The sequence below is a fragment of the Mustela nigripes genome, chromosome 16, assembly GCF_022355385.1.
Source record: "Mustela nigripes isolate SB6536 chromosome 16, MUSNIG.SB6536, whole genome shotgun sequence".
NCBI classification, from domain to species: domain Eukaryota; kingdom Metazoa; phylum Chordata; class Mammalia; order Carnivora; family Mustelidae; genus Mustela; species Mustela nigripes.
Window position 1 is genome coordinate 7234660 of NC_081572.1, and position 18076 is coordinate 7252735.

Genomic DNA, 18076 nt, shown 5'->3' on the forward strand with positions numbered 1-18076 from the left:
ATGGGGCTTCTTGGGACGAATTCCAGGAGTTCGTGAAATTTTTACTATTGCTGTATTTGTAGCTCAAGTGACTCTGAACACAGTGAAATGACAATAGTGCCGTTCAGCAAAAATATTCTCATCAGTGGTGTAAGTCTAAGCTCTGAACCCTCCTGATGAAATTTAAGAAGTAGCTCCCTTCTCTGTTGCTTGCAAGATAAACCCGGCAGAAATGAGAACCCTCTTTTTTCCGCATGAGGCTGGGGATGCTTTGGCGTTACGTAGCAGCGCGGTCCCGCTGGAGGCCCTGGCTGTGACATGGCTCGGAGAGGTCTCACCGATTAAAGATGAGGGTGGGCCACTGGTGCCCAGCACCAGTCTAGCTCAGCCTTCTCGCCAGGCCTCGGAGGCAGCCGCTGCCCATACACCGATTATCAGGTTGGGAAACTGAGACGCAGAGGGGTTTCGGACCTGCCCAGGGTCCGAACACAGCTAGTGAGTGGCTGAGCTGAATTTGAATCCAGATAATCCCTCCTGCTCCAGGGCCCAGCAAGGTCACAACTACGCAGATCTTGCAACATTCAAGCCAGCAGTAACAGCCAACAAGAGAGAGGTGACCTGGCCATGTTCAACGGCAAGTTTGTTTGTCCACTTTTTTACTCATGGATCTGGGCCCTTCTGCCTGCCAGGTGCACTGCTGGGCTCTGGGACCAGGGAGGTGAGGAGGCCACTGTCCCCATTTTCCAGTGGAGACTAGCCTGGGTGCCACCACACCTGGGGCTATGATGAGCATCTTCCAAGCTGTAAGGGAGGTAACCTCCCAAGTCTGAGGGATGTGGAGGAAAAGTGACAGAGGACAGGACATTTGAGCTTAGAAGGGACTAAGGACAGAAACTAACATGGATTTAATACCTACATCCCAGCAAAGAAGGAAAGAAGGGGCTCTCCGGGAAAGGAAATGGCATAAGCAAAGGCCCTGGGGCATGGTAAACATGTTATGTCTGAAGAAGGTCGTGGTCCAGACCAGCAGGACTCCGGGCTCCAGATTCCCTTGCTAGTGCTCTTTGTTCTCCAATAGGCTGCCTTAGGCGGAGCGACAGGCACAGGTCTCTGTAAGGCATTGTATTCGCTTCCTAGGGCTGTCATAACAAAATACCATAAACCGAGTGACTCAAACAGTTGTGGAGGCCAGCAGTCTGAAAACCAGGGTGTTGGCAAGGCCACACTCTCTCTGAAGGCCAGAGGGAAGAGTCCTCCCTTGCCTCTTCCTGCTTGTGGCGGCTCCCAGCAATCCTTGGCATTCCTGGGCTTGTAGGTGCAGCGCCCCAGCCTCTGCCCCCTCCACCCCCTGGCTATCTTCTCCCCGTGTTTCTGTTCCCATGTGTCTCCTCTTACAAAGACACCAGTCATTAGGGCACACCCGACTCCCTTGGACCTGAACTGAACTAATGACAGCTGCAATATCCTGTTTCTAAATAGGGTCTCATTCCGGGGTTCCAGGTTGGACATGAATTCTGGGAGGGGGAGGGACACCACCATTCAGCCCGGTTCAGGCATCAACACGTCTTACCCTGGACGTTGATGAGATCGGCTCCCATGGCTACCTTGGCTACCATGTTAGGTCTCATCATCATTCATTCACCGCTCATGACTTCATTCATTCATTTCCTGAGCATCTCCTTTGCCTTGGACTCTGCCTAGTGCTGGGGCCCAGAAGAACAGGAGGCACCTGCCCAGCCCCAGTGGCCTCTCCGTGGTTTATATTCTTTTCCCTCTGACTTTTGGCTGAATGTACCACGGGCCAAGCTGGTGGGGTGGTGGGCTTGGGGCATACACCCTTCCTTCCTCATCCTGGGTGCCTCCTCCAGACTCACGGTTCCCCGGGGCCATGTCAGGGCTCAGTGGCCCTGGCCACCCCGGTGACTAGGCCCCCCTAATCAGATTAGATGTGTATTCAAACAAATTGACGATCTGTTCCATTAGATGCTTTTTGAACACGCTTTTCTGAGCGAGAAATCCATTGGGCGGCAGCTGTGGAGGCCGAGGCGTAATTGATTGTCCCACCCTCCCCGGCCCCAGCATCAGAAGGTGCCTGGCTCCTGAAGGTCACTGGCGGGGATTAGATTAAGGAGGGCGAGAGCCTTCTTTCCTGGCTAATGAAGCACTTGGCATGCAGGCGGCACTGGGGCTGAGCTGGGCCAGGCATCTGCCAGGAGACAGTGGAGGGGCATAAATTAGCATCTCATTTGTGGGAGGCAGAAGGGAAGCCAGAAGGGAGGGCCTACGGGGCTGGGGTCCTGCTGCCCTGGCTGGGTAGGGTAGGAGCAGGCTTGGCCCTGCCAAGCCTAAGGATGGGAGGGGAGGAGGGAACATCCGTGGGGCCTGTGGTCTTTCTCAGGCATTCAGAGAGTACCTGCTGGCACCTGCCACTGTGTGTGGTCCCCAGACGTCTCCAGAGGACAAGGGCTCCAACAGGAGCATGCATGGCAGCCTGTCCTTGTGCCCACAGCACTGTATTCCTGAACTTTCTCCGGCCCGGGCAGTGCCAGGCTTAGCACCCCTACCCCCACCTGGATTTAGGTGGAAGAGGGACACACGGGAATTTCTGATGTTATGCAGAACCCTGCAGTGCCCGTGTTTCTACCTCGTCCTGACCCTTTGCTCAAGACCTTACAAGCCATCCCTAGGCAAGACTCCGTTCTTGAGCCAGCTTACCGTGGCCGTGAGGCAGCTGAATTTGGACGGCTCCGATCTGAGACATCTCTAAGATGCAGGAAATGATCATAGCACCCCCTCCCCATTTCCCCACCTCCTCCCTGTGGGGCCACCTCCAAAGGTCTGTTCTGCAGAGGGAGCAGCCCGGAGGTGCCAAGCATGGAGCTCCAAATGTGGGGTGCGTTAGCTCACTTGGCCTTCCCAGCAGCCTCTGGGGCAGGCATTGGAAGGTCTTTTACTGACAAAAGGAGTAAGGCTCCAGAGTTAGTCTGCTCGAGGTCAAACTTGAGTTAGCATAGGAACTGGGATTGAAACCCAGATTCTCTTCTCCCACTGGGACCTACAAGCCAGATCCCTGGGGAAGGTTGGCACCCGGAGGCTTGAGCGGTGAGCAGAGCTGTTGGGGGTGGGGCGCCCCCTGAGCTCTAACCCCTGCTCTACTTACTTAACCCTCACACCCACACCTGTTCATCCTCTGCATCCCTTATTCCCAGGCTTCCTTCCCTGCATCCCGCAAGCTCATAGCCCCCTCCTGTACCCCCACCCCAAGGTGGCCAGGCTCCCCGTGTGTTCTGCTCCCGATGCGTTCCCAGCCAGCATGCTTCTCATCCCTGGATCTGATTCTGGGGCTGTGACATTCGAAGCCGGAGTGGGAATACCCCTGCCACACAACCAGCATGACCCCTGCTTGTGGCTTCAAAACCAGTGCCCAGAGATGGGCACCGTCCCTCACTTGCCACAGGTCGGGGTATGAAGAGCTGGACAGCCAGGCATCAGATATGGAAAGATCTGGAGGTTCTGGAATCCACCAGATGTGACATCACATCCGGGAGGCAGTCAAACGACTGAACCTTCTCGAGGGTCCGTCTTCTCATCTGTAAAAGGGTAATGACAGCACCTTCCTTGGACGTTCTCATGATTCTTAACTGAAATGATGGAAGTAAAATGCTCCCCATATGGAAAGTTCCAGCAAAAGCACGAAATAAAGGCAGAGGGAATAGAAGTGGGGGTGGGGGGGAAGTGGCGAGGGGGACTGCCGTGAGTCCCTGCTTCCTATGACCTAGGACCTGGGCAGCTCCGAGGAGCACAGGCTTTCCAGCCGGGACCAGCTGGGAGACCTTGGAGGTCAGTGCAAGACAAAGATGGTGGTGTAGAGACCAGGGCATGGTGGGGAGAGGTTTGCAAGAATCCCAAGGTCCCCCCGGTTCCCACACATTCCAGAGATGCCCCACAACCGAGCGGTCCTGTCTGTGTGCCGGGAGAGCTGAGAGAGGATTTGCCCCTGGAAGCGCGCTCTGCAGCTTCCGACCCAGGGGTGGCGGGTGGAGGTCTTCACCCTGGGCTGGCGAGACTCTAGCTCCAGGGCATGTGGGGTTTCCTGGGCTGGGAACGAAGCCCGGGCTGGCTTCGGAAATCAACTCCCAGGAGCGATGGGGGACAGGAGGGAGGGGAGAGGTTGGAGTTGAGATAAGTTCCTCCGTGGGGCCGCGGAGCCTGGAGCCTGGAGCGGAAGGTCAGTGGAGGGATTTACTGGGAATAGGAAGGGCAAGGTAGTCGGGGCCACCGAGATGTTACAGAAGACAAGAAGGAAGCCCAAGACTGAGACCTCTTGTCTGCCTCCGAAGGCAGCTCTTCCTTCGAGGGTCTCAGACTCTTGGTGGTCAAGGACCTCCGGCCATGCCACGTCCCATGTCTCATGCACGCACAGGGCCTGCCTTTCCTCTCTCCCCGGTAGGACTGGCCCGTGGCGGCTCACCTTACAGCCTCACCAGCGTGGACGCAGACACGGGCATGGATCCAATTATAAGTAATTGACCCATCCCCATGTGACACAACAGAACTTACCAGAAGGTACAGAGTGAAAAGTGAGGCCCCTCCCACCCCGGTTCTTCTTCCCAAAGCCTCGCTGAGCCCAGTCTCTTATGTAACCCCCTAGAAAAAGCCTCTGCCTAGACAAGCAAATATATTTTTATGCTTCAGGAAAAAAGAACACACGGGGTGGCAGATGACACGTCCGTTCCGCACCTTGCTTGTTTTCAGTAACGGTAGTTCTCAAAAATCCATTCCAGAGCCCGATGCTGCCGAGAATTCTTGAGTTTGGAAGTGCTAACATCACTTTAACCACTACCGGCTTGCCGGACATAAGGGTCATTTTTTTGAGCATTCTCTGATGCAAAGCGTAACAGTGCTCTGAGGGGCTGTCCCTTTGCCCACACATGGGTGTGTCTGCAAAGGAGAAGTCTCCGGAAGAGCTGGTGGATGGGGAGGGGGAATGCTTGGTGGTTTTGATGGCCCCACCAAGACCGCTCTCTGCAGAGCTGCGGTCCCACAGAGCCTTGACCGCACACCTGGGTCCCCGCGGGCTGCCCAGCACCGGGCGCTATCTTGCTTTCAGATCGTGGCCCAAGTGATAGGGAAAAACACTATCTTACTGAGTCCGTTTGCCTTTCTCTTATCATGAGGTTCAGCATCTTTGTCTGTATTTCATAGTTATTTGTAATTCTTTTCTGTGAACGGTTCATATCCTTTGCCCATTTTTCTGTTGGTTTGTTCATCTTTTTCTTGCTGATTTATGGGAATATTTTTTCTATCGGGAAAATGAGCTCTTTGTCCATGATAGAAGTTGCCAACATTTTCCCCGAGTTTGTCATTTGTTGCTTCCTTGTTTATGGGTATTTTTTTTCCATGTAGAATTTTTATAGAGCTGAAGGTATCAATCTGTTTTATGACTTCTTGGAGTTTGTGTAGTACTTGGAAAGTACTTGGCAAATACTTCACCTCCTCGAGATTATATATTTTTAAACCTCTGTGTCTTTCTTCTACTTTTAGAATTTCATTTTTCATGCTTCAAACATTGATCCAGCTAGCATTTATTTAAAGGAAAAGTGTGAGGAAGAGATTTGACTCCCCCCACCCTTCCCCAAATGGCTCCCTGGCTGTTCCAAAGCCGTTTGGTGAATAATTGATCTTTTTCCCACTGACTTGAAATTCTGCTTTCACCATATATTAAATAATCCCATATGTATTGGGGTCTGTTTCTAGATTCTAAATCTGTCATTTCATCAGACTACATGTATAAGAACACACCGTTTTAATTATTGCAGCTTTATAATATAGTTATCTGGGCTAATCTTCTCTACCTACCATAGTTTCTCAGATTTTCCTGGTTATTCTTTTGTTATGTTTTTAAACATGAACTTTAGAGTCACGTTGTCTAATTTTTAAAAATCTGTCTTTCGTGTGTGTGTGTGTGTGTGTGTGTTTTCAAATGTTTAAGGGAATGATACCCATGTAATATTGATCCTTCTATCCACAGTTCTCTTCCATTCTCAGTTAGCTCCTTCCCACTAAGAAGGTGGCAGGGTTGTTGTATACAGTTGCGCAAGTTGTATACTGCATAAAGGAACAGCTGGTGCCTGCCCACAGGGCACAAGCTCTTCTCTCCCTAGTCTGCCCATCTGCATGTACGATCAATAGTAACAGTAGCCACACCTCCTATGGCATGTTCCAGGTGCTGCTCTAACCTCTTTATGTTTTTAAATTTATTTAATCTACCCCACAAACGTATCCTCCAATTTACAACTGGGAAATTGATGTGCAAAAAGATTATAAGTTGCCCAAGGCTAATGATTTGTGTCACCCGCTGTGCATTCATGGCACAGAAATCCCCCTGCATGTAAACAGAACACACTTGAACACACAGACACATAGATACACACATATGGAAACACACCTACACGCATATGCAGAGACACGTAGACAGTTGAGGACATGTACACAACACACCCATGAGTGCGCGCACACAAGCATGCTCGCACGCACACACACACACACACACAGCTGTCCCCCAGCCCCAGTATCCTTTCCTTATCAGTGTCTTGACCTCTAGAGCCCCCACAGTGCTAGTCGCCCTGCCATCCCCTGCTTTTGGAAAACGGCAGGCCCATCCAGGAAAACCGGTTGGCAGAACTCCTGCCATTGCTCCGGGCTGGGGAGGGCCCCCCTCCCAAATCCCTGTATGAGATGGCGTGGGGGTGGGGCACCACACAGCAGGCCCTGGGGGAGGGGAGCCCAGGAGCCTGCCAGGCCTCCTTGTGAGGATGAGGTGAGCTGAGGGATGCAGGGATGCTCGGGGCTGGGTGGTACCCAGCAGGCTGTCTCCGGAAAGGGCATCCCCGCCCTCCTCTTCCCAGCATCATTTTCGGCAAACCCTGGAATCAGCCCATCCCTGTGCCCGTCGCTGGCCTCCCTCCAGGCTGGTGCCCAGGGAGCCTGGGGAACGAGCTGGCACATGCGGCCCCAGGACCAGATGGCCTGGTGAGCCGCTCTACAGAGGCAAGGGGCTCTGGGTGCAGAGCGCGTGTGCCTGTGTGTATTTGTGCGTGTGTGTGTGTGTGTGTGTGTGTGTGTGTGCAAGCTCCCAGTCCGCCCGCCCGCCCAACTGACGTTCCGGCTCTGAGTCAGCCCCGCATCCCAGGGCCTGAATCACTGGGGGCTGGGAGTGTTATTGTTTTAAAACAAACGGGTGATGACAGGAACTAACAGAGGGTTTTTAAAAACTCGATTCAAAGGGCTCTTGAACGCTGCTGGGGAATAGGAATGTGCCTTTGAAGTGTGAATGTGCCCATTTGTCAACCAGGGAGCAGAGCCAGCTCCCTGCTCCCGCAGATGGGTGCCTGCTGGCCTCTGCCCGCTGCTGCTGCTGCTGCTGCAGCCCAAGGTGGGCGAGGGACGGGGTGAGGGTGGGGACTGCCCCCACGCCCCCTCCCGCCCCCACACTCCCCAGAGAGTGCCTTCTGAAGGACTTTGTAAGGTGGTGGTGAGCTCCAGGAGGGTTGACAGGCGCTGGGATGGGGTGGGTTCAAGGAAGACCCTCCCCAGGAGTCACAAGTCATCCACTCGTCAGATGGAGACCAGGGCTGTGGGGGTGGGACGCAGTCAGGCCAGTTGACAGTTGACTGGTCCTCAACGCACATCACTGGTGCAGACTGCTTGGGGCCAGGGTGAGGCCTTGACACAGCTGGGAACCCCACCTACAGACCACAGACACCCACTTCTGGCCAAATCTGGGTATAAGAGGAGAAGGATCAAGCAGCCTGGCCGTGGAGGGGGCCCATTGGATGGACTCTACCCTTGATGCCTTTGAGGGGCTCCCCCAGCCTCAGGGGCAGGACCCAGCACACCTCTGTCACCTGTCACTTGTGTCAACCCACCTCCCTGTTTTCCTTGTGACATTTATATTCCCTTTGACCAAAGCGCCCCAAGGGCGTCCGTCCCTTCCTTCTCTCCTGGAGGGAGAAATCCAAGGGCACAAGGTATCCAGTGGGTGGGGATCTAGAAGGGAGGGAGACAGAATGGACTGGAAAGAGGGACGGGGTGGCAGCCGGAGAGGCATGGTCTAGCAGGAGGGAGGCGGGGAACTGGTTGGTAGGCATGGAGGACTCACTCTGAAGATCAAGCTCTGAAGTCAGACTGTCCCAAGCTCAAGTCCTCCCCGGCCACGTGACCTTGAGCCTGTGACCTGGCTGCACCTGCTCTGTCAGCCCCCCGGGGTGTTAGGGCACAACATGAACAACCAGGGGAAGCTGAGCAAGAGATAACTGGTGGCTTTGGGTCTCTTTCCCACAGATGACGTGGCCCCCTATTTCAAGACAGAGCCCGTGCGGACGCAGGTGCACCTGGAGGGGAACCGCCTGGTGCTCACGTGCATGGCTGAGGGCAGCTGGCCGCTGGAGTTCAAGTGGCTCCACAACAACCGAGAGCTGACCAAGTTCTCCCTGGAGTACAGGCAAGCCTCCCCTTCTCTCCCCTCCCCTCCTTTCTTCCTTCCTGGCTGCCAGGGAAACCAGGATGGCGGCCTGTCTGGCAGGTTGGGGGTGAGAGTTCCCATGCCAGTGCTACTGAGAGCGTGGGGTGGCGGAAGTCGGGGGACACAGACAGCTCTGCCCCAGGAGTAAGAGGCCCTGCTCTGCTGAGCCCAACAGAGGATGTGTAGGGTGTGGGCCAGGGGTGCTACCCAGACGGGGTAGCCCATGCAGCAGGGAACGGAGCAGAGACAATGGTTGGGGTAAGGGAGCCCACCAGCAGCTGCTGGGCTGGGCTGTGGTTGCACCTGCCACCAGAGCCCCCCCCCCCCATCCCCAACTGCTGAGAACTCTGCTATCTCCCGGGGGCACTGAAGGGGCCTTGGTCCTGACACTTGGCCAGGGGGGAGGGGCATGTGGCAGCGTGGGTTCAGTGAGGGAATACCTTGTATTTGGGGGCAGTGCGGGTGTGACACGGAGGTGGCCTGCCCTGGGCCCTGGGGCTTGTCCCCACTCCGTGTTCGTGCCCATGCCCAGCGCTCTGGACTGGCTCTTCCCTCCCCAGGACACTGCCAAGTTAGGGAGAAAGGAGAGCAGGGACAGGCACAGGGTCGCAGTGAAGGGGGCTTCTGCTGGCAGCCTGCGCTGCCCCCCCCCCCCAGCCGGCCCTGGCCTCCGGCACTTTCCTCCTGGCAGCGCCGCCCTCCTGCTCCGATCTTCCCATCCCATCTCTGCCTGTTTTTACTGGCTCCCAACCCTGTGGCTGGTGATTAATCCCCAGGCCTGATGTGCATAATCGGTTTTGTTGGGGAAACAAGATTGTCTTGCCCTGGGGATGTTGATACAGATCTCCCACCGGGGGACCAGAATGCAAATGAGAGGAGGGTATTTAATTGCTTCAGGGTCTGTTGCTTCCTGAGAACAGTCAGGCAGAGGCCAGAGTTTGGGATGCTTGGGATGCGCCACCTTGGCAGTCCCAGCTTCCTTCTGCCCCAACCCTGGAGTGGATTGGCTGGGGGGTGCGGCCACTTTGTCAGAGGAGGGAGCAGGAGGACCCGGGATGGGAGAACCACTGTCCCCTCTGTAGCATGAGAGCCCAAGGCCCTCCGGAGTCGGCCATTCTGGGCGGCGGGTCTCCAGGAAGCTCAGGAGGGAGACTGGGGGGCGCCCCCATGAGCAGCCCCTGGGGCGGTTTTCAGCTGCCCCCCCCCCCCGGAGCTCTCCTGGCTGCCACCTGGCATTCCTGGGGCAGTTAGGGCAGTCTCTGTGAAGAGCCCCTGCCTCCTTCGGGTGGGGGACATGCCTGCATGGGAGCACCACGAGCACGTGGAGGGCACACCGCAGGTGTAAGCCTGCCCCTGGCTTCTGCTGGCCGGGAGCTGGGCCAGGATCCAGGAGGAGGAGGAGGCTCAGTTCCTCATCATTTTGTCCGGCCAACAATCCTAGGAGTCAGTTCAGTTATTTCTCCAGTTTGATGGGCAGGCTGGGGCTCAGAGACAGGAAACACTTCACCCAAGTTCAGATTGTTGAGCTGGGTTCAAATATAAGTCGCCTGGCTGCAGGGCTGGAGGTCCTTTCCGTCCCAGTGTCTCATGGAGGAAAAGCCAATTCCTTAATATGCATCCCACGCAACCGCTGCTCACCGTGCTCCGCCGTTTCTAGAAAACAGAGCGGGGGCGGGGAATGCAAGCACCGTTGACCCTTGAACAACATGGGTTGAGCTGCGCGGGTCCGCTCACACGTGGATGTTTTCGGTTCAGTACAGCACAGCGCGGTAAATGTGTTTTCTCTTCCTTATGGTTTTCTTAATAACATTGTCTTTACTCTAACCTACTTTCCTGGAAGAATGCAGTACGTAATGCATATAACGTACGAAATCCGTGAGGATTGCCTGGGTCTGGTCCTGCTCAGGTTTCCCGTCAACAGTGAGCTGTTAGTAGTTGCGTTTAGGGAGTCCAAAGTCCTGCGTGGATTTTCGACGGCGCGGGGGTCAGCGCCTGGCTCTCAGGGTAACTCAGAGTCATCTGGACTTTGTTTCCGACCTTGGTTGGGTGGCATTTTCAGGGGCACACAAATAAGCTTCCACTGAGGAAGCCCTTTTCCCTGAGTGGCCTTCAGAGGTCGTTAGGGTTGCTCTTGGAGACACGCACCTTACCCACTGTTACTCCCACCTGACGTAACACGCCCACGAAACAGGACCTTCCCATCCCAGGACCCGTGGCAGCCTCCTGCTCCCGCTCGTGCCCTCTGTGCTGCCTCTGTTCAAACCGTCCTGTCCCCTCTACTTGGAGTATTGCACCTTCTAGAACCTTCTTTCTCTCTCCTGCAGGGCCTCTTCAGAAAGCCTTTCCTGATAGTTCACACATGAGTTCTCAATCAATATCTCTCTGCCTCAGTCTCACAACACACGTACACTCAGGTCTGCCTCTCTCTGCCCTTTGTGATCATCCACAATACACCCCATTACACCTCCTGCCTTCTCTTCATTTATACGCGACGCTGCGAGTTAGCCACAGACCTGAGGTCAGGGCTTCGGGAACCTTGGCATTTCCGGGGTCCTCGGGGCTCGGAACGGAGAACTTGATCCTGCCCGGCGGGCGCTCTCCTCCAGGCCGCTCAGCAGCGGCACCTCTGGGTGCAGACTTCATTCTCATGTGGTGTGTGACACTGAGAAGTTCATGGTCACGGGCTCATACCCCCATGATTTTAGGGCAGATGGAGCATCCCTGGAAGTTCCACGTCGTAAGTCCCGGGGAAGGAGTCTGCTTGGTCCAGCTTGGATCGTCCCACTTATTTTTGTAAAGTTGTTTAAGAATTTGGAGACATCACGTCCCTTCACCCCTAAGGAGAATTTCCCAAGAATAAGACGTTCTCCTATAGAACCACAGGACAACGTTCCCACTGGGGAAATGTCACATGGATAGGGTGCCACGATCTCACATGTGGCCCAAACTCACATTTCTCTGTCCCGGTGATGTCCTTGTGGCCATTTTTACTATTGTTTGGTACCAGATCTAATCAAGGACGGACCACACACTAAATCTGGTTGTCAGGACTCTTAGACTCTGTCAATCTAGAATCATCCCTCATTGTTCCTCCCGTCTTTCATGGCATTACCATCTCTGAGAGCCCAGCCAGTTTTGCAGAATGTCCCCCAGTATAGACTTGTCCAGTTCTAGCCTCCGGATTAAACTCATGTTAATCCTTTTGGGCAAGAATATTACCCAGGTGTGTGCCTGTCTCCGGGCTTCATATGCGAAGGCCCTCAGCATCCACTTGCCCCATTATTGGTGATGTTGGGTTTCCTCAGTTGTTCCAGGTGAGGTGTACCAGATTTCTCCATTGTCAAGGTATGGAAATAGCCTCTCACCTTTGGGGGGTGACTGGAAACCGTGGATACTCTCCTTCCCAGGAATCCCTTGCCCCGTGGTTGAACACCCATCGATGAGTCTACCCTGAATCCGTCATTAACACTGTGGTGGTGAAAAGCAGATTTTCTACTCATATTTTTTTTCTTATATTGTATGTCATCCTTTTATAAAAGATCCTTTCCCTTTCTCATCTCCTTCCAAATAAGACAGCACCAATATGAACTGATGGATAATTTTCCCTGTTCAATGCGTCTTCATCTATCCCTGTCATTCTTCATGTCGATGCTCAGTCGTAATCCGTAATTGGCCAGCGGAGCTTCTTCGAGCTACATCCTGGGTCTTTTGGCCATGTCCCCGCAGGATTTCTAGCATTCTCTTGCTTTTTGGCTCAGTAAAATGTTCCAGATTCGCCTTTGAAATACATGCAGACCAAAAATTGCATCCCAGAGGAGGGTGGCTGGCTTCTCATCCCGTGGTTCTCTGGGCACTGCTTGCTACTTCCTGTCTCTTGCAAACCTCGGGCTTTGAGTTGGGTGAACATATCTGGTTCTCAGGCAGAACGATGGCTGAATTTACTTAGCAAGTCAAGAGAAAATAAGATTCCAAGTGCCGCCGTAAATCTCACTGGTTCCTACCGTCTCCAAAGGAAGAAGTTCGCATTCACATCCAGTCTCCACCAGCCATTATTTTCGGTGCGATCTGGAACCGAAGGGGCGTGGCGTGCACGTGTGTCTTGTGTGTATGCACACGTGCGTGTGACATTTACCCGAAGGGAACCCCGGGCATCCTTCTGAGCGCGAGTGTCTGGGACGAGTTAGTGGGGCCGCATCCATCCCTGGGGGACCGAGTGCAGAGAGCATGGGCTTTGGATCTAGGGCCTCCTGAATATATTCATGCCCCTACCACCGCCCAGCTCTGTGACCATGGCCAGAATTAGCCCCTGTGCACTTGTTTTCTCATCTTGGAATCGGGCACATGCCTACTTTGGAAGGTTATAGTTAGAATCAAATGAGGCTATAGGACCAGCCCCGTTGCTGGTGTCATGGACCGGATGGCTGGCACCTTCTAGGATGATGTGAGGTGTTTGTCTCGACAGAATCACAGGACAGGTCTGCTCACAAACCTACCTGATCTCACGTGCAAGCGAATGCATCCCTGAGGTGGTCCTGGAGGCTCTGAACACTATCCCAAGGGCACCGTCATGGTTCTGGTCTGGGACCCTTCTTGGAAATCTCTTTTTTTTTTTTGGTCAAGTGCTGTGAGAGCCCCCTGTTGGTGGTCTGTCTGACCTGTTCTGAATCCAGCCTTGAACTCCCAATTTGAGAAGTCAAGTGTCTCTTACCGTTGGCGGTACCACTTGGGTATACAAAGCAGTATCAGACTCTAAGGAAATGACACCCCTTTGCCCATATGGGCGGGACCTGCAGGGGAAGACCCTCCCAGAGGTCTGGGCGCCATCCCCGCTGACTTCCTCTGTCAGCGGAACAGGTGCACAGCTTCCCGCAGTGACTCTCCGTGTGTGTCTTCGGGGTGGGTGGGAGGAAGTTGTAACGCAATCCTCAGTAGAAGGTATAAGGTCTCGTGTGTTTGTTGGTCTCTGTGCGTGTGCGCACGTCGGGGTAGGTAAATGAGGAGGTGACAGTCCTTCATACTCTTGGACGTGCATGTAACCATTGTCAGTCTGTGTGCAAAACGTGTTGGCGTGTTGGTCTAACTCCCTAACCGGGTGGGATGGTGACACACAAGAGGTCAGGGCCGCTGTGTTCCCCGGAGCTTCTGCCATCAGATCCTGTCCCCCTACTCCTTCCCCTCAGCCCCCCTCCTCTGCCCTCCCCTCCCTTCTCCCCAGGCTGCTTCCATTCTGCCCCCATGTGCTTCCACGGAACCATCCAGGGCTGCACAGCTGGGGACGACCCACCCGCTCAAGGAATGGCAGGTCAGGCTGGAGCAATGGGGGAGGTGAGAGGCGGGGCGGACCCGAACCGCCTGTCCTTGTGACCGCATCCTGGCAAAGCCATCCACCGGGTTCTGCGGCCCTGCCCTGCTCATGCTTTCTCCCCTAATTTTCCTCACCGTTAACATCGGATCAGTAGAACGAACCAGCTGGGTGGATCTCACACACACACACACATGCACACACACACACGCACACACACACACACTCCCACGCATGGTTAACAAAACCTACTCTGTCTCACAGCAGCATTAGGTGAGTGCTGGAGCCTGCAGCTCAGAGGGGTTCTGGAACTTGCCTGTGGTCGTGAAGGGAGCAAGGGGCAGATCCAGGAAGTCTGTCTGGCCGAAACGTGTTACTGTCCCACCTAAAGAGACACACACGGGGTCCCGATCGGGCTCCTCCTCCGTGCTCCTGCCACTGTATGTCATTCTTCTGCCCTGGGAGGCAGGAAGCCAGGGGCCCCCTCCACCCCCCTGATGTGCATGCTGGAGGGAATGAGGCCAGCAGAGGCGGAGTCCTGGCCCTAAGGCCCCAGCTGGCCCCTGACTGGCCTGGAGAAGAGCAGGTGTGTGGAGGGGAAGGAAGCTGGAATGAGCCAGGCAGGGCGTGTGGCCGGCCTCAAGCTGGGTCCCCAGCCCCACTGCCGGGCTGGTGTGCCTAGTGGGGGAGCCGTGGTGTTGGGGCACTGCATGTGGGCTCAGCCCCAGAGAGTAGAGCCCCGTGGCCAAGGCAGAGCCGCAGGTATGCCACAGCCCTTGCTAGGGGCACAAAGCAGAGGACACATGTGGAGAGGCTGCAGCCTTTGAAATTCTTCAGAGGAGATGAAGAGAAGCTCTCTGAGCCGGCTCCTTTGTCTCTAGCTTATCCTCTGGCCTGCCCTTAGAAGTGAGAGCCGGCAGCAGAGGCGGGGAACGCAGAGGCCAGTGGGCTTCCCAGAGGCCACTGGAGCGCCTGCCACGTGGGTGCCTGGCACTGAGCCAAGCTCTTACCAGCAGCGGTTCTGGGAGGTTAGAGCCGCATAGCGAGGAGTCACAGCTTGGAGAGATGTAGCAACATGCCAGGGTCGCACAGCCAGACCTGGGAGTCAGGCTTTACCCAGGATCTTTTGGACACCAAGCCTGCATCCCTCCCCCTGCCCCCACCCTACTCCGAGCTGTCTGGCCGCGTTCGTGCCCCCCCGCTCCACCCCACAGAGCCGTGGCACTGGCAGGCCCCTGCTTTCTGGGGTTGGCCCCAGCCAGTCTTCTAAACCAGCACTGGAGAACCCGTCTTGGGGACTTACGGGGCCCAGCCGTGTTTGAAGGATTTAGCGTACGTTAACTCTTGAAAACGAGCCGTCAGAATGATCACCCACCTCGTGCCGGGCCCCTCGCCGGCCCCTTTCCTTTAGGCTCCGTTCTCCATCCCTAAACTTCAGCAACTCCTGCAGGAGAGGCATCTTGGTAGTGAGGCACACGCGGCTTCGTGGCTTAGTTCCCTAAAGTCGTAGAAGATCTTCTCCCTACTGGCCTGGTGGACGGGCGTCAGGAGAGGCCCACCTTTGCCGGGTCACGAAGGGCAGATCTGGGACCTCCTGCTCACCGGACACGGAGCTGGGCCAGGGATAATAAGGAAGGTCACTGCCGGCCCCGCCCTTCCCTGCCCTGTGCAAACGTTTGTTCTAGCCGAGGAGTCTACGGTGCCCTTGTGGCCCATAAGGGCCTGGACTAGGGAGGGACAGTGGGTGCAAAGACCAAGAGAGGGTCCCGGAGAAGTTTGGGGCCACCCATGAGAGATGTTGAACTTGAACTGGGAGGAGAAGAGGCATTGGTGTGGACGCATTGTGAATGGCCCCAGGGGTGGGGAGGGGGAAGGGGGGGGCCTGTGTGCAGACACCGGGTGCTGAGTAAGCCGGGAGAACCTTCCCCCCCTCCCGTGGAGCTCGCAGTCCGAACGGAAGCAGAATGCTGTCATTCTGCACGTATTAAGGGACCCCAGTTTCGACACATGCTGTCGAGGGAAAGCACAAGTCGGACGTGTCACCGGGGACACTGAGACCTAAAGAGAGTTAGAAGGGGCAGAAGGGGGCTTGCAGATGGAGCCGAGCACCCGGACCCTGAGGCCCGGGGAGCTGGAAGACGGCCAGCGTGGACAGAGGGCAGGACCCCGGAGGAACAGATGGCGTCAGTTAGGACGGGGCCTGCTGGCTGTCTTAGGGAGCTCTTATCTCAAGCCAGCAGCGATGTGGGGCCCCTGACGCGTTTGTCACAGGGAACGGACACGATCGGGTGTCCATTTTCAAACCACGTAACCAGGCAGCTGGGTGGGGAGTGGGCTCGTGGGGAGCAGGTGGGAGCCGGGCTGGGCCGTCATGGCGGGAGAGGGCTGGCCAGGCCCCCATAGAGACAGCGGGGATGGAGGGATGGAGGGGTCTGACATAGAGACCTGTCTGGGAGGCAGGATTGATAGGGCTAGATGTGTGGGCGAGGGAGGGAGGGAGGCAGGGGGTGGAGAAGATGCTGGAAGGGACACTGGGAAGTCTTCAGGCTCCCTTAGGGTGCCCGGTGAGACTTCCGGCGGCAGGGCCCGGCAGGCAGGAAGGAATGGAGGACAACAGCCCAGGCTGAAGGTCTCGATTTCAGTGTCACTATCGTCACCCTGACGGCTGACACCTCAGGAACGAGCGGGATGAGAGAGTGGATACAGCACGGGGGAAAGGGCTTCAGAGCCCGGGAGGCAGGTGAACAAGAGGTGAAAACCTGCCCAGCAGCACAGAGCCAGCTGGCCACGACGGAGACTGGGGTGTCACAGAGGGGGGCGTTGAGAAGGACCAAGTGGCCAGCTGCGTCAGCAACTGTGGGACACTAACAACTGTCAGCTAGATTGAGGGACAGAGGTGACCTCAGGGGAAGAGAAGAGAGCTGGATGAGGGGCCCGTGAAAGGGACAGTGTGGGGGCAGGGGTGAGCCTGAAAACCTTCTGGGCTGCGTCCGGTAAGTGGTGGGTGGTCTCTGGAGGATTTGAGTCAAGGGAGCCCCAGGACCCTCGGTGTCCTGGTCCTGCACTTCTGTCCCGTCTCCTCTCTCACCGACACCCTTGGCTCAAGGGCGGAAGGAGCCCTCTCCCAGTGGTCTCTGCTGTTCGGTACCCTTTGCTTTTGCCTGTCCCCAACCTGGCCCGTCTGTACACACCTGTGATGCCCACTCTCTCTTGACAAGGCACCAGCATCCCCCCTCCCCAGTATGAATCCCAGTCTGGACCCTCAAGGTGACCCCTGCCTCAGTCGCCCCGTCTGTCAAATGGGAATAATGACACCAGTCGCCACCTCCCAGAGGGTCGTGAATGTCACGTGAGGTGAAGCACGCAGAAGCGTGTCTGGTCATCAGGGGCTGTGTGATGGGAAACGGTGGCCCGGAAGCCAGCCCAGAGACACCCACCCATGTCCACCCCACAGGGCAGGCTGTCCCCACTCCTTCGGCCTGGTCAGGGTCTCACTCTGCCACTCCTAGGAGGTCCAGGTTCCTCTTCCACAACAAAGCCGGACCCACGCAGCCCTTGCCAGCCTCTTCGGAGGGGGACTCTGATTTGGCCGTGAGCTTGGACATCTTGTCTGAAAATTGAAGGCTGCCGGTGAGAAAGCCGGAGTGTAGGAATTAGTTATGATGGGCATAAATCGAATTTTAATAGAGGTGTACGTGGCACAGAGCCAGTGTACTCAGGCAGAGGGAAGGTAGTAATTAAAAGTTAACGAGTTTAGAGATGTCGTAATCCTTGGGGAGGGATGGGGGAGGTGGGCTGGGAGGAGGGAGCGGCCCCCAGCCAAGCGTGCTGTCCTTCCCCTGACCCAGAGGCCCTCCCCCCGCTCCTGAGCGGCCTGGGCGGGAAGGAGCACTGCAAGGAGCCTGGCAGACCCCGCGTGTGCACACACAGGGCAGGCTTCCAATGACGGCGGGGTGGGGGGGGTCGTAGCAGAGTTAAAGGGACCCCCCCCCCCAGACAACACTCATGCTGCCCACAAGGAGGACCACAGGAGCAGGGTTTCTCAACCTGGGCACTGTTAGCATTTGGGGTTGGAGCATTTCTTGTTGGGGGGGGGTGCTGCCCTGTACCCTACACCGTGTTTCCCAGCATCCCCAGCCTCTACCTGCCACGTGCCAGCAACCCCCTCCCCCCTCAAATGGGACAACCCAAAATGTCTGCAGAACTGCCCGGTGTGCCCTGGGGGGCCACATCCACCCCATTGAGAACCAGTGGTTGAGAGCGAGGCCCCC

At 56.0% G+C, this 18076-nt stretch overlaps 1 protein-coding gene across 2 annotated transcripts in view; it reads left to right on the plus strand.

Annotated features, from left to right (window-relative positions):
* The window catches only part of SDK2 (sidekick cell adhesion molecule 2), a 248952-nt gene that overhangs the window by 108787 nt on the left and 122089 nt on the right, over positions 1–18076 (plus strand). For both annotated transcript variants that reach the window (XM_059380651.1, XM_059380652.1), the window contains exon 2: positions 8323–8482. In XM_059380651.1, coding sequence (XP_059236634.1) covers positions 8323–8482 — 160 coding nt within the window. The remainder of the gene's footprint in view (positions 1–8322; positions 8483–18076) is intronic.